We start from the raw sequence: 14,267 nt of genomic DNA on the forward strand, positions 1-14,267 counted from the left end.
CAAGGACAACCTCTGCCAGAGCTATGGCTTACCCAAGGCCATAACAGCAGGTGCGAGTGGAGGAGTGGGGAATCAAACCCGGTTCTCCCAGATAAGAGTCCGCACACTTAACCACTACACCAAACTGGCTCTCCGTGTCTGAATTGTGTGAATTGACTCTTACAGTCAGAACAGTTAGTATGTGTAAGGCTTAGCAGAGTATATTTTCACGGTTACAAGGAACCTGGGAGCCAAACACAGAATGAAACAGGCCATGTTTTAACTGGGCATGAAGTTAAAAAGAAAAGCCACACCAGTTTTTAGTATGCAAGGTTCTCTACCATCTTTATTTTCTAAGACTGGGGGAAAATTCACAATAAATACAAGAAGTGACAAAGAGCTTCACATTTTGTGCATCTCTTCGATCACTCTGCATCTTCGAGTTGAGATTATTCTTCGCTGACAATAACTTTCTTATGTACTTCTCGGCTCTTCACCCGTAGTTTGTTAACCTGAGACTCTGCTATATCAGCCCGTTCCTCAGCCTCTTCCAGCTCATGCTGAATCTTGCGGAACTTGGAAATATTCACATTGGATTGTTCCTCCTGGGAACAGACAGAGAAATATGTAGTCTTTTCTGCTACTCACATAGCACAATTGAATTCCCAGCAATGTGAACACACAGCTCATAATCAATTCAAATGATTCAAAGTGCTGAAAAGTATTCTACAAACTCAAACTGTATAAACTAAGAATGCACTCCCCAGCATTGAGGCAAACGGGACAACCCCTATCAGTGCAGAGCTGCATGGGGTCACTAGGAAACCACAGGAGGATGGCAGCAACGTGGATGTGGGCAATGCTGTAAATTTACAAGATTCATATGTAATTTAAACCATATTCCATTCAAAATAACTTCATTGTTTAGTTAGCTTGGTTTTAGCACAATACACATGTTAAGACATGCACAATACATATCAGTATTAAGAACATAAGAGAAGCCCTGTTGGATCAGGCCAATGGCCCCTCCAGTCCAACATTCTGTGTCACATAAGAACATAAGAGAAGCCCTGTTGGATCAGGCCAGTGGCCCCTCCAGTCCAACACTCTGTGTCACATAAGAACATAAGAGAAGCCATGTTGGATCAGGCCAATGGCCCCTCCAGTCCAACACTCTGTGTCACATAAGAACATAAGAGAAGCCCTGTTGGATCAGGCCAGTGGCCCCTCCAGTCCAACACTCTGTGTCACATAAGAACATAAGAGAAGCCATGTTGGATCAGGCCAATGGCCCCTCCAGTCCAACACTCTGTGTCACATAAGAACATAAGAGAAGCCCTGTTGGATCAGGCCAGTGGCCCATCCAGTCCAACACTCTGTGTCACATAAGAACATAAGAGAAGCCACGTTGGATCAGGCCAATGGCCCCTCCAGTCCAACACTCTGTGTCACATAAGAACATAAGAGAAGCCATGTTGTATCAGGCCAGTGGCCCATCCAGTCCAACACTCTGTGTCACATAAGAACATAAGAGAAACCATGTTGGATCAGGCCAATGGCCCCTCCAGTCCAACATTCTGTGTCACATAAGAGAAGCCTTGTTGGATCAGGCCAATTGCCCATCCAGTCCAACATTCTGTGTCACATAAGAACATAAGAGGAGCCATGTTGGATCAGGCCAATGGCCCATCCAGTCCAACACTCTGTGTCACACAGTGTATATATATATATATATATATATATATATATATATATATATATATATATATATATATATATATATATACACACATACACATACACATACACATACACACACACACTGTGGCTAATAGCCACCGATGGACCTCTGCTCGATATTTTTGTCCAACCCCCTCTTGAAGCTGTCTATGCTTGTAGCCGCCACCACCTCCTGTGGCAGTGAATTCCCCATGTTAATCACCCTTTGGGTGAAGAAGTACTTCCTTGTATCCGTTTTAACCTGACTGCTCAGCAATTTCATCGAATGCCCACGAGTTCTTGTATTGTGGGAAAGGGAGAAAAGTACTTCTTTCTCTACTTTCTCCATCCCATGCATTATCTTGTAAACTTCTATCATGCCACCCCGCAGTCGACGTTTCTCCAAGCTAAAGAGCCTCAAGCTTTTTAACCTTTCTTCATAGGGAAAGTGTTCCAACCCTTTAATCATTCTAGTTGCCCTTTTCTAGTATATTCTATATACTACTTACAGATTCCTCAGCTTGTCGCTTGTATGCTTTCACTTTGAGCTGAAGTTTATCCACCAAATCCTGGAGTCTCATAACATTCTTCCGGTCCTCCTCAGACTGGGGGGGGGGGGGGGGGGGAAGTAAAGGAAAAGCTAAGATAATGTTCAAAATACTGATTTTATTGTTTCATCCTTCCATCTTTTTCTCAAAGCTTTTGCAAGTGTACTTTCCCACCTGATAGGTCAGTTCCTTGACACGTCTCTCATATTTTCGCACACCTTTGATAGCTTCAGCACTACGCTTCTGTTCATTCTCAAATTCAGATTCTAGTTCACGCACCTGAAATACAAAAAGAAATATTTTTGCAGTTTGCCTGGTATTATGTCAGTAGTGAGACAGACTATGGGAATCTATATAAAAATATGGTCATAAAGATGAGCTGCAGGAGGTGGATGAATGAATGCCAATCATAATTTCTTTTACCAGTTGCTATGGTCATTACTTCTTCCCTCCCTTACTCAATTGGGACCCTTATCTCCATCTGCTGCCTAATCTTTATCCCTATCTCCTTTCTTTCTTCCCATATACAGTTCATCCAAGTGAACATGCTAGTAAGATGTACACCAAACTGAACTGGAAAACTAGCGTGATGTACCAGAGAGAGTGTGGTGCACTGAGCTAGTGTGGTGTGCCAGTTAGAGTGTCAGGATTAGGGAGACTTGGCTTCAAACTCCCACAAACCCACTGGAGGACCCCAAGGCTCAGCCTAGCCTTCCTCACTGAGATGTGCAGATGAAGTGAAGGGGTAACTATGTATGCCTCCTTGAGCTCTCTGGAAGAAGACTGAGATACAGACCCTCGTACTGCACAGGCAAAGTTGTTTGGAAAAGAAGATGGCAAGACAAGATCATTAAAATGTGGAAATTACTGTACAAGAATTGAAATGAATGGAGACTGCTCATATCTATACACACTCTAGCTTCCAGTTTCTGGATCTGTTTCTTTCCTCCTTTTAGTGCCAACTGCTCTGCCTCATCAAGACGGTGCTGCAGGTCCTTCACAGTCTGCTCAAGGTTCTTCTTCATCCTCTCCAGGTGGGCACTGGTGTCTTGCTCCTTCTTCAGCTCCTCTGCCATCATGGCTGCCTAAAAATTAAAAGAACCAATTGCAGTCAGAAAGCCATTTGTAGACATGTGTACATTTTCAAAAGAAACTCCCTCAAACTCACATCTGTGATGGCCTTCTTGGCCTTCTCTTCTGCATTGCGTGCTTCCTGAATTGACTCTTCCACTTCGCTCTGGATTTGGGCAATGTCTGTTTCCAGCTTCTTCTTGGTGTTAATCAAGCTGGTGTTCTGTTCAAAAATAACAATATTGGCAAATTGATATTAGCCCTAAAGTTCCATGTCTTCAGAATACACTTAATCCTTCCTTGGGAGTGGGTGCTATCCCTGGTAATTTGATAGGCAATAAAGCCAACAGCCGTAAACTGCAGTAGAAACCTCCAAAGAAAAAGTCACCACATTTAACACCTGGCTTTCCAGTTCTCAGAACATTTTGCTGGAGCAAGCTTCATTGACTGGATTTTTTTAATGAGCAGATGTACTAAAAACATTGGGCCATGTCACAAAGTCTCCTTCAGTAACACAATTTTTTAAAATGTACCCAACTACATTTCTAAAAGAACTGGACACATGTACATCCATAAGTATTAGGCAGGATGGGCAAAATGCAATGGCCATTTCAAGATCACAGAAAGAACTTTACAGTCAACTGTGTTGTCTGCATTAGGGCTTTGATAACTATATGGGAGGCTAGAGGCTGACCTGTGTGTGGAGGAGCTGCACACGTTCACTGGCATCCAGGAGCTCCTGTTCAGCCACTTTCCTGCCCCTTTCTGTCTGTTCCAGAGCTGCCCGGAGCTCCTCAATCTCAGCCTGCATCAGGTTAGCCCTGCGCTCAACCATAGCCACCTGCTCCTTTAAGTCTTCCTGGCTTCTCAGAGCATCATCCAGATGCAGTTGTGTGTCCTGTCAAACAATAATGGAATAATGTGATGAATTACTTCTTTGCACAGTAATAACCGTTATTATTTTTGGTGAAATGGAATAGAAAAGTACCTTGAGCAGTCCTTGTGTGTTCCTGAGGTTCTTGAGTGTCTCAGCTGCCTGGCGGTTGGCATGGCTCAGCTGGATTTCCATTTCATTCAGATCTCCCTCCATCTTCTTCTTGAGCCGCAGGGCATCATTCCTGCTCCTAATCTCAGCATCCAGTGTGCTTTGCATGGACTCCACCACTCTCAGGTGATTCCTCTTCAGCTGATCAATTTCCTCATCCTTCTCTGCAATTCTCCTGTCAACCTCAGACTTCACCTGGTTGAGCTCCAGCTGAATGCGGAGGATTTTGCCTTCTTCGTGCTCCAATGATGCCTTAACAAGTGAAAAAAAAGTATGTTATTTATTTAATGGGTCAAGAGTAATGCCAATATATATATGCAGCACATGATACATATTGACATTAGAACACCACTGAGAACCTATTGCTTAACACTTTTTGCCTTCAGAATTAGTCCATAAAATACCAAAGTATAATGGCTTATGTACCTCAGCTTCCTCTAAAGCAGTTTGGAGATCTGTTTTTTCTTGCTCAATCTGTTTCTTCACTTTCTCCAGTTCATGGATAGCCTTCCCACTCTCAGCAACTTGTTCCGTCAAGTCAGAAATCTCCTCTGTTGGTATACATGAGAAATGTCAGGTAGAAAACATATGAGAATATTCCTCCACTGAGATATCTGCATAGTGCATAGTGAACAGCCCACCAATCATTACAATCAGTGGATGTTTCTCCACTGATTTTAATGAAAGGTGTGGGTTGCACCCAAAAATAGCCTAAGAGAAAAAGAAATGAAAGCCTCTGGCTACAAATAAATATATTAGATGTAAAAATCATGGTCTTTCTTACGCTGCAGGTTCTTGTTCTCGCGTTTCAGTGTTTCCAGCTGATCCAAGGACTCCTCATAAGCATTCTTCATCTTGAAGAGCTCTGTGCTGAGAGAGCGAGACTCCTTCTGTGAAGCTTCCAGTTCAGATTGGGTTTCCTCATATTTCTGCTTCCATTCTGCCAGAACCTGTGAAATATCAATGCAAAAACTAAAGGATGTTTTATCAGTAATATGTACATTACTGTTACTTGGCCAGAAATGCCTTACAACCATGAAATAAGCAATGAGTCCATAGACTGGAGACTTCTGTACAATATGTTCATATGGTTTTACTGTAGCCAAAATTACCTTGTCAAAGTTCTTCTGCTTCTTATCTAGAGCTGCGCAGGCTGCATTGGACCTTTCCACGTCAATCATCAGGTCCTCCACTTCATTCTGCAGTCTCTGCTTTGTCTTCTCAAGGGAAGCGCACTTGGAATTCACAGCCTCTACGTGTTCTTCAGCTTCCTGCAAGCGCTGGGCAAGCTTTTTCCTAATAAAATAATAATTTTTTTTTTAAAAAAAAACAGTATTCATTAAGAGCAAAACATGGGTTTGCCAGCCTCTAAGTGGGACCTGGAGATCTCCTGCTTTTACAATTGCTCTCCAGCTGGCAGAGATCAGCTCCCCTGGAGAAAATGATAAATACAACTGGAGCCGGTGTATTAGATAAACAATATAAGGAAACCACCGAAAACAGTGTAATCTCCATGAAAACCGTGTGTAAATATATTTAGTGCAAAACTGAAAAGAACAAAAAATACAGAACACTGAGTATGCAATATGTGAACTGTCCCCACAAAGTCTTTCAACAGCCTGATAAATGGCTTCTTCGAGTAGACACAAAAGTGGGTGAAAGATTTACAACTCAGAAGTATTTATTTATGTTTTGTTATTAATGACAGCTCCGTACAAAGTCGGGAGAAGGAGGCTGATGAAGTGTTTACTATCGAAATCGCAGGGAGTCCTGCAATAAGCGGTTCCTTACTTTCTCCGTACCGTTTGGAGTTGAACGCTGAGCTGTAAATCTTTCACCCACCTTTGTGTCTACTTGAAGAAGCCATTTATCAGGCTGTGGAAAGACTTTAGGGGGACAGTTCACATATTGCATAGTGTTCTGTATTTTTTGTTCTTTTCAGTTTTGCACTAAATATATTTACACACAGTTTACATGGAGATTACATTGTTTCTGGAGGTCTCCTTATATTGTTTACCCCTGGAGAAAATGGCTGCTTTGGAGGTTGGATTCTATGGCATTGTACCGTGCTGAGGCCCTTTCCCTCCCCAAACCCCACACTTTCCCAGATTCACCCCCAAAGACCTCCTCCTTTGGATATATGTGATAATTTAGTGCAAATCACATATATTAGACTAATCCAGGCACATTTTTCTTTGAAATATTTAGACCCTAGGTCTGCTAAAAACTTATCAGCCAATCAAAAGGGATTCAGTTTAGATCAATATCATTAAAGGTTGCAGTATACCGGCTAGCAACACATATGTAAGATGAGCCAAACCAGGAAAGAGAAAAAACAAAGGCAATGTATTGCCAAACAATCCAAGGCCCATTATGCATTCCCAGCTTACTGCAGAGAATGTAAGCAGTCAAACCTGAAGAAGAAGAAGAAGAAGAGGAGGAGGATGATGATGATGAGGAGGAGATTGGACTTATATCCCGCCCTTCACTACCCAAAGGAGTCTCAGAACAATTTATAATCTCTTTTCCCTTCCCCTCCCCACAACAGACACCCTGTGAGGCAGGTGGGGCTGAGAGAGCTCTCCCAGAGCTGCTCTTAAATAGAACAGCTTTGAGAGAACATGTGGCTGACCCAAGGTCACATCAGCAGGTGTATGTGGAGGAGTGGGGAAACAAACCCGGTTCTCCTGGATAGGAGTCTGTACACGTAACCACTACACCAAACTGGCTCTTTGGATTTGTGTGCCTTCCATATGCATCCTTCTTTTTTTCTCCAGCGTAGTTATTCTGTAGTCTGTGCATGTATTCTGCTGCTACAACTGAAACTCACTTTTTTGTTTTTTTGCTCGGAGGGGTGGGAATGTCACTTGTGACATGTGGTGGGTGGAGTCCAAAGTTGTTGTTTTTTTTTTAATTTCATGCAATTGTTCTATTGCAGCTACACAGTAGCATTCAGTAACCACCTTCCATTTAAATCCTTTGTATGTATTCCTGGGAGTGAAACTGACCTGAGTAGCTGCTATGCTCCCTTTTCTTATGGCCAGTGGATTATTTGTTGTGTTACCAGCCACTATGGAAAAGGGAAGGAACTGACCCAATGCTGGTCTTCCCCCCTTCCTGGAGAACTGTTTTCAAAGCTATGGAGTTCCCTTTTTATTTCCAAGTTCTAGTGGGGAGGGGTGCCAAGCTGTGGGGAGAGCCTACTGGTAGGAAGAAGAAGAAGAAGAAGAAGATGATATTGGATTTATATCCCGCCCTCCACTCCAAAGAGTCTCAGAGCGGCTCACAATCTCCTTTACCTCCCCCCCGCCACAACAGACACCCTGTGAGGTAGAAGATATTGGATTTCTATCCCGCCCTCCACTCCGAAGAGTCTCAGAGCGGCTCACAATCTCCTTTCCCTTCCTCCCCCACAACAGACACCCTGTGAGGTGGGTGGGGCTGGAGAGGGCTCTCACAGCAGCTGCCCTTTCAAGGACAACCTCTGCCAGAGCTATGGCTGACCCAAGGCCATGCTAGCAGGTGTAAGTGGAGGAGTGGGGAATCAAACCCGGTTCTCCCAGATAAGAGTCTGCACACTTAACCACTACACCAAACTGTTTACACAACTATACATTTATTATCCCCCCCAACAAAACACATTATTAGTTCTTGTGCTTTACATACTTGGCCTCCTCCAGTTCCTCTGTGCGCTGAATAGCATCAGTTTCATATTTAGTTCTCCACTGGGCGACTTCACTGTTGGCCTTGGACAGAGCACGCTGGAGCTCAGCCTTGGCTTCCTGCTCTTCTTCATATTGTTCTCGAAGGAGGTCACAATCGTGGCGAGCGGACTGCAAGCCATGGGCCAGGGCATTCTTAGCCTAAAGAATTAACATAGTATTGTTTAAGTATGCTAATATTCACTCCAAAAGGAAAAATCTGTCCAGTCCTAAAATTATTGGAAAGTGTTCGAACAGAAGGTATGACAGGGATAAAGCATTAATAAAAATGTAAGCCAGACTAGCGTTGTATAGGAAGACGGTGACAAAGAAGGTTTCCAGGGTACAGAGTGCTGACATCATGGAAGGCAATGGCCGTTTTCCCACTGAGCTTACCTCGGAGCGACGTCCCTCTTCACCACGCAGCGTGTGCGCGGATTTCCCACCAACTGCTCCGAGGCTGCTCCGAGGAACCAGGAAGTTCCCGACCTTTTGCGTCGCAAATGGAAACCGCTAAAAACCAGTTTACATTTGCGATGCAAAAGCCGCGGCTCTTCCTGGTTGTGCGCAGCAGTTGGTGGGAAATCCGCGCAGACGCTGCGCGGTGAAGAGGGACGTCGCTCCGGAGTAAGGTCAGTGGGAAAACGGCCAATGAAAGAAACTCATGACTGAAAATCCATACCTTTATCTCTTCCTCAAGTTGCCTTTTTAGTTCTTCAATCTGTTGAGTAAAAGCTTGCTTTCCTCTTGACAGCTGGGAAATCAAGGCATCTTTTTCATCTACCTGCCGTGAGAGTTCACCTGAAGCAGAGAAGATGCAATAGGATTCATCATAAATGAATTGACCTTTTCAGGTTTTAAAAAAAGTTATTTCAAATGAGAAAGTCTTTGAATTAAATTATTCTCAGTTTACCTAAGCAATCAGTTTAGCCTATAATTTGATAAATATATCAGGGGGTCACATTTATTTATTTATTCAATGCGGGCTCAGGCAGGCTTGCAACATTAATAAGACAATAAATAATAATGCAACAAAAATAACAATGAATAAAAACCAGTTAAAATTCTGACGGCAGCAGAACGATTTCTAATTATTGCGCCTGCGACAGTAATGTCAGGGAGGGCATATTCTCTTCAGAGGCAAGTCAGCAGCCCTGAGGCCAGTCGGTGGGGCCAATGTCCCAAGGCAGGCAAGGCAAGTGGAGCAGGGAAGGCTGGTGTCACTTGGACATTTGCCACCTCGGTCAACGGCCTGGTGGAACAGCCTGGTTTTGTAGGCCCTATGGGATGGTGATTAGTCGTGCAGGGCCCTCATCTCAACTGGAAGCATATTCCACCAGGCAGGGGCAAGGGCTGAAAAGGCCCTGGCTCTGGTCAAGTCAGGGCAGATGTCCTTTGGGCTGGGGACTGCTAAATGGTGCTGCTCAGAAGAGCATAAAGCTCTTCAGGGCACATATGAGGAGAGACAGTCCCATGGATATGCTGGTCCCTGGCTGCATTGGGCCTTGGAAGTTAGTACCATGACCTTGAAGCTGACCTGGTACTTAGCTGACCTGGGAGAGCAAGTTTGGTGTAGTGGTTAAGTGTGCGGACTCTTATCTGGGAGAACCGGGTTTGATTCCCCACTCCTCCACTTGCACCTGCAAGCATGGCCTTGGGTCAGCCATAGCTCTGGCAGAGGTTGTCCTTGAAAGGGCAGCTGCTGTGAGAGCCCTCTCCAGCCCCACCCACCTCACAGGGTGTTTGTTGTGGGGGAGGAAGGTAAAGGAGATTGTGAGCCGCTCTGAGACTCTTCAGAGTGGAGGGCGGGATAGAAATCCAATATCTTCTTCTTCTTCTAACTGGCAATCCATGCAATTGGCACAGCACTGGTTGAAGGTGTGTTCACATAAACACACCAGTCAGCTGTTGAGCTGCCACATTTTGTACCAGCTGAAGCTTCTGGGTCATACAGGCCCACATACAGCAAGTTGCAGTAGTCTAACCTGGAAGTGACCATCGCGTGGGTCACTGTTGCAAGGTCATGGGGGGAGAGATAAGGAACCAGCTGTCTGACCAGCCATAGATGGTAAAAGGCTGATTCTGCAGCATTGGTGACCTGGGCATCCAAAGGGAGGCATCCAGAATCACTCCTAGGCTCCTCACCATTGGAATTGTCTTCAGCAGTGCACCATCAAGGGTTGGGATTCCTGATCTAATCCCCCCACGACTCAGGTACAAGACCTCTGTCTTCACTGGATTCAATTTCAGCTGACTGAGTTGCAACCAAACAGCCACAGACTCCAAAGCTCTGGCCAGATTTTCTGGGATGGAGTCAGGCTGGCCATCCATCAACAGATAGTTGCATGTCATCAGCATACTGATGATGGCCCAGCCTGAACCTCTGGATTAGCTGGGTGCATATAAATGTTAAACAACATTAAGGAAAGGATGGCTCCTTGAGGGATGCCACATACCAACAGGTAACATGGAGAAACCCTCTCCCCAAGTGCCACCCTCTGTCCCTGACCATAGAGAAAGGAGGACAGCCACTGCAAAGCAGTCCCCCATATCCCTGCATTGGTGAGGCAGGGGGTCAAAAGATCATAATCAACCATGTCAAATGCTGTTCTTAGATCAAGTACTAACAGCAACATGATCCATTTCCATCCAGCTGCCTCTGGAGGTTGTCCATGAGGTGACCAGGACAATTTCCATCTCATGTCCAGGGTGGAAGTCAGATTGGAATGGATCCAGGATGGAGGAGTCACTCAGAAATCCCTGGAACTGCTCAGCAACCATCCTCTCAACCACCTTGTCCAGGAATGGAAGGTTTGACACTGGGATCCAAAGATGGTTTTTTCGGAAGCGGTCTCACCACTGCCTCTTTCAAATTCCCTGGGAACTTCCCTGATGTTAGAGACAAATTGGTAATTTCCCCCGGGGGAATCTGGATCTCATCTCCACAGACTTTGACAAGCCAAGACAGACATAGGTTCAGGAGGCACATGGTGGACTTTACAGCTGCCAGGGTCCTGTCAACCTACCTCTGGGAGAGTCAGCTGAATCAGTCCAGAAATGGAGTGGAAGATAGCCAATGGGCTTCCAGTTCACTTACTGTTTCAGCTGTGGTTGGCAGGTTGCAGTGGAGTGAGATTTAGTCTGCAAAATAGCTCGTAAATGCCTGACAGCCAATGGTCAATTCTTTATCGTTTTGTTTCCTTGTGGCACAGAAATTAATGATCTAATCATTCTAAATAATTGTGCTGGGCAAGAGCTAGTGAAAGCATTGGAGGCCACATAGAATTCCCCAGTGGTCATTTTGTAGAAAAATAGATGGTGGAGCTCATCCAGGGATTGTTATGCAGCTGCACATACTATTCAATGGACAAGGAGGTGAAACTCTCAGAAGGAGGAGGTGGAACTCTCAGAAAGGCTCAGGAGCTGTGCTCCTGTGAACTCCCACTGAATCGGAGGCCTGGAATTCCCACTTAGCAGCCTCCGCTGTCATCTCATAGGCTTTTATGAGCATCCTATAAGATGCTCTTGCAGCTTCATCGTGAGTATGCCACCACCCTCACTCTAACTGTCTTAGCTCTTGCTTTTGCAGGACAAATGGTGTCATTCTCCCAGGAATCCATTATCGTTATATTAAATAATTTGCCTGGTCTCCTACCTGTTTCTGTCTGTAGACGAGCTCGTTGAGCATTCAAGTCATTGATACTGCGCTGGTGTTCTTCTTCCTTTGTTTTAAGCTCACTGAGCTGATCCTCTAGGGTGCGACACATCTTTTCAAGGTTGGCCTAAATGTGAAAAAGACTCACATTAGTGGATTCTATTTTATTTCATATGCAGAGCATATATTTTGCTATGTCTTTAAGTGTTTAGTGAGGAAGGATATTTGAAGTGGGAGAGAGCTGCCACTCTACACCATTAAAGAGTACCATGATCACCATTTACATTTATATTTATGTTAAATTATATCATAGTGATACAGCACCAAAAATGAAATAGAATGTTTTAATGTTTAAGTGTTTTAAATCATTTTAAATTGTAGTTTTATTGGTTAAATTGTAAAAATGTATGTTGTTAGTCTCCCTGATTCCGCTTGCAGAGACGGTGGGATAGAAATTTAAATAAATAAATAAATGAATGAATGAATGAATGAATGAATGAATGAATGAATGAATAAATAAATAAATAAATAAAGTATCAGAATACTTAGACATTTAAATAAAAAGGCAATGTTCGTTAAACATGAAGCTCTGGAGAATAAGGTAAGTCTAGAGAATGAAGTAACTAATAAAAGAAAAAGAATAATCAGGAGAGATTCTGTATATAGGATCCATTATCAATGCTAATCCTAAGCAAGTTATGCCTTTCTAAGTCTTTAGACTTCAATGGACCTAGAAATATATAACTCTCCTTAGGATGGCACTGAATCTCACTCAAGAAAAAATAAGAACCTCAATGTACACTATATATTGACAGGGACATTTTTTTTAAACACTACACTTTTATTCGTTCATTCTTTCACAAGTGCTAAAATAATACCAATATGATGATCTGATTCCAATTTAACACAAAGCCACAAATGCATAAATACAATAACTTTACATTAAGGATGCATCTATATAATGATGCTTGTGTTGTGAATTTATTGCTGCTGTGAATAGAAGCATTCACAGAAGCAATGCTACATATCATATGGGGATTTTCTACACATTTTCCTCAGTCATCCCCTCATGGATACCACGTCCCTCCTCCTGCCATTTCCCCGGAGGGCTTTTTTGTGCTTAACCCCACCCCCCCTACATACTATACCAATGTTTTCTAGCAGTAAAATAGCACTAATCTGGGTAGAAGGTTCCATAATGCACATACTAACATCCTGAGGGGTTACTAATCCTTTTATATCTTTCTAGAAAAATCAGAGCATGGTAGGCTTGGGGAAAATTGGATCAAAGATGGGAAAAAAATTGGAAAGAGGACAATCAGAAGAGACTGTTGTGTGGGTGCTGTGAAACATCTCACTCCATTTTTGAAGACAAGCTGGATGAAAATAGCCTTGAGGATGTAGCCTAAATTGGCAAACTGCTGAAGCATACCTTAGCTTTAGAAACAGATTCCATGTTGCTGGCAAGGTCATCAATCTCCATCTTCAGCTCACTCTTTTCCTTCTCCAGCTTCTGTTTCACACGCTGCAAGCTATCAATTTGCTCCCCAAGTTCAGCTGAGCTGTCTGCATGCTTCTTGCGGAGAGCAACAGTTGTAGCTTCATGCTGCAGAGTGGCCTCTTCAAGATCCCGGCGCAATTTCTGGAATTCTGCCTCACGTTTCTTGTTCATCTCAATCTGAGCTGAAGTTGCCCCACCAGCTTCCTCCAAGCGCTCACTGATCTCTTCAAGTTCCCTGGAGAGATCAGACCGCTGCTTCTCTGCTTTGGCCCGAGATGCGCGTTCAGCCTCAATCTCCTCCTCCAGTTCCTCAATACGGGCCTAAAAAAACAAGAAGGGGGAAGCAACCATAAAGAGTCAAACCTGCTTCTCAGATGAATGAATTCTCTCAGTGCCAAGGAGACAACAATGCAACTTGCCTGTAACTCCTTGATCTTCTTCTGAAGCTGAGAGCCTAAGGCCTGCTCATCTTCAATTCTGCTTTGGAGTTGGCTGATTTCAAAGTCCTTCCTTTTCACAACAAAACATAACACATGAGAGTCCATATCTAATGTATGGTAAAAAGACCTCCCCAAAGTTCCTCCAGAAAAAACTGTGCTTACTTCTTAAGCTTTTCATCCATCTGCTGCTTATCGTTCTCCAAATCCATTGTAGATTCCTGGGCCAGCTTCAGATCTCCTTCAAGCTTCCTCTTGGCTCTTTCAAGGTCCATGCGAAGCTTCTTTTCTTGCTCCAGTGACCCTTCAAGCTGAAGACAAGGAAGTCATAAAGACCCTGCCGACAGAAATTTACCTTCATCTCAGAGTGGTTATTCGCCATATTATTGTGCTTACATCGTCCACTTGCTGCTCCAGCTTGGTCTTTGCTTTGGTCAGAGTATTCACTTTGTCCTCTTCTGCCTGCAGGTCATCCAAGGTCTGCTGATGGGCCTCTTGGAGGGCTTTCTTTTCCTTGGTCAGTTTGGCAATGCTCTCATCCAAGACTGCCATCTCTTCGGTAAGGTTTTTCACCTTTTAGAATGGAAATACATCCAGAATTTGATTATACT

General features: G+C 43.8%; 1 protein-coding gene across 1 annotated transcript in view; it reads right to left on the minus strand.

The window, feature by feature from the left end:
* Positions 1 to 296: 296 nt before the first annotated feature.
* The window catches only part of LOC132581918 (myosin-1B-like), a 42,963-nt gene continuing 28,992 nt past the window's right edge, over positions 297 to 14,267 (minus strand). Inside the window, exons 23-39 of the mRNA XM_060253386.1 lie at positions 14,053 to 14,229; positions 13,822 to 13,967; positions 13,639 to 13,729; positions 13,151 to 13,540; positions 11,719 to 11,845; positions 8,746 to 8,864; positions 8,029 to 8,225; positions 5,475 to 5,658; positions 5,147 to 5,312; positions 4,789 to 4,913; positions 4,306 to 4,614; positions 4,012 to 4,215; positions 3,415 to 3,540; positions 3,161 to 3,331; positions 2,421 to 2,525; positions 2,208 to 2,303; positions 297 to 584 (exon numbers count right to left, since the gene is read on the minus strand). Coding sequence (XP_060109369.1) covers positions 429 to 584; positions 2,208 to 2,303; positions 2,421 to 2,525; positions 3,161 to 3,331; positions 3,415 to 3,540; positions 4,012 to 4,215; positions 4,306 to 4,614; positions 4,789 to 4,913; positions 5,147 to 5,312; positions 5,475 to 5,658; positions 8,029 to 8,225; positions 8,746 to 8,864; positions 11,719 to 11,845; positions 13,151 to 13,540; positions 13,639 to 13,729; positions 13,822 to 13,967; positions 14,053 to 14,229 — 2,889 coding nt within the window. The 3' untranslated portion in view covers positions 297 to 428. The remainder of the gene's footprint in view (positions 585 to 2,207; positions 2,304 to 2,420; positions 2,526 to 3,160; positions 3,332 to 3,414; positions 3,541 to 4,011; positions 4,216 to 4,305; positions 4,615 to 4,788; positions 4,914 to 5,146; positions 5,313 to 5,474; positions 5,659 to 8,028; positions 8,226 to 8,745; positions 8,865 to 11,718; positions 11,846 to 13,150; positions 13,541 to 13,638; positions 13,730 to 13,821; positions 13,968 to 14,052; positions 14,230 to 14,267) is intronic.

Source organism: Heteronotia binoei, chromosome 13 (genome assembly GCF_032191835.1).
Source record: "Heteronotia binoei isolate CCM8104 ecotype False Entrance Well chromosome 13, APGP_CSIRO_Hbin_v1, whole genome shotgun sequence".
In the NCBI taxonomy this organism is placed as follows: Eukaryota; Metazoa; Chordata; class Lepidosauria; order Squamata; family Gekkonidae; genus Heteronotia; species Heteronotia binoei.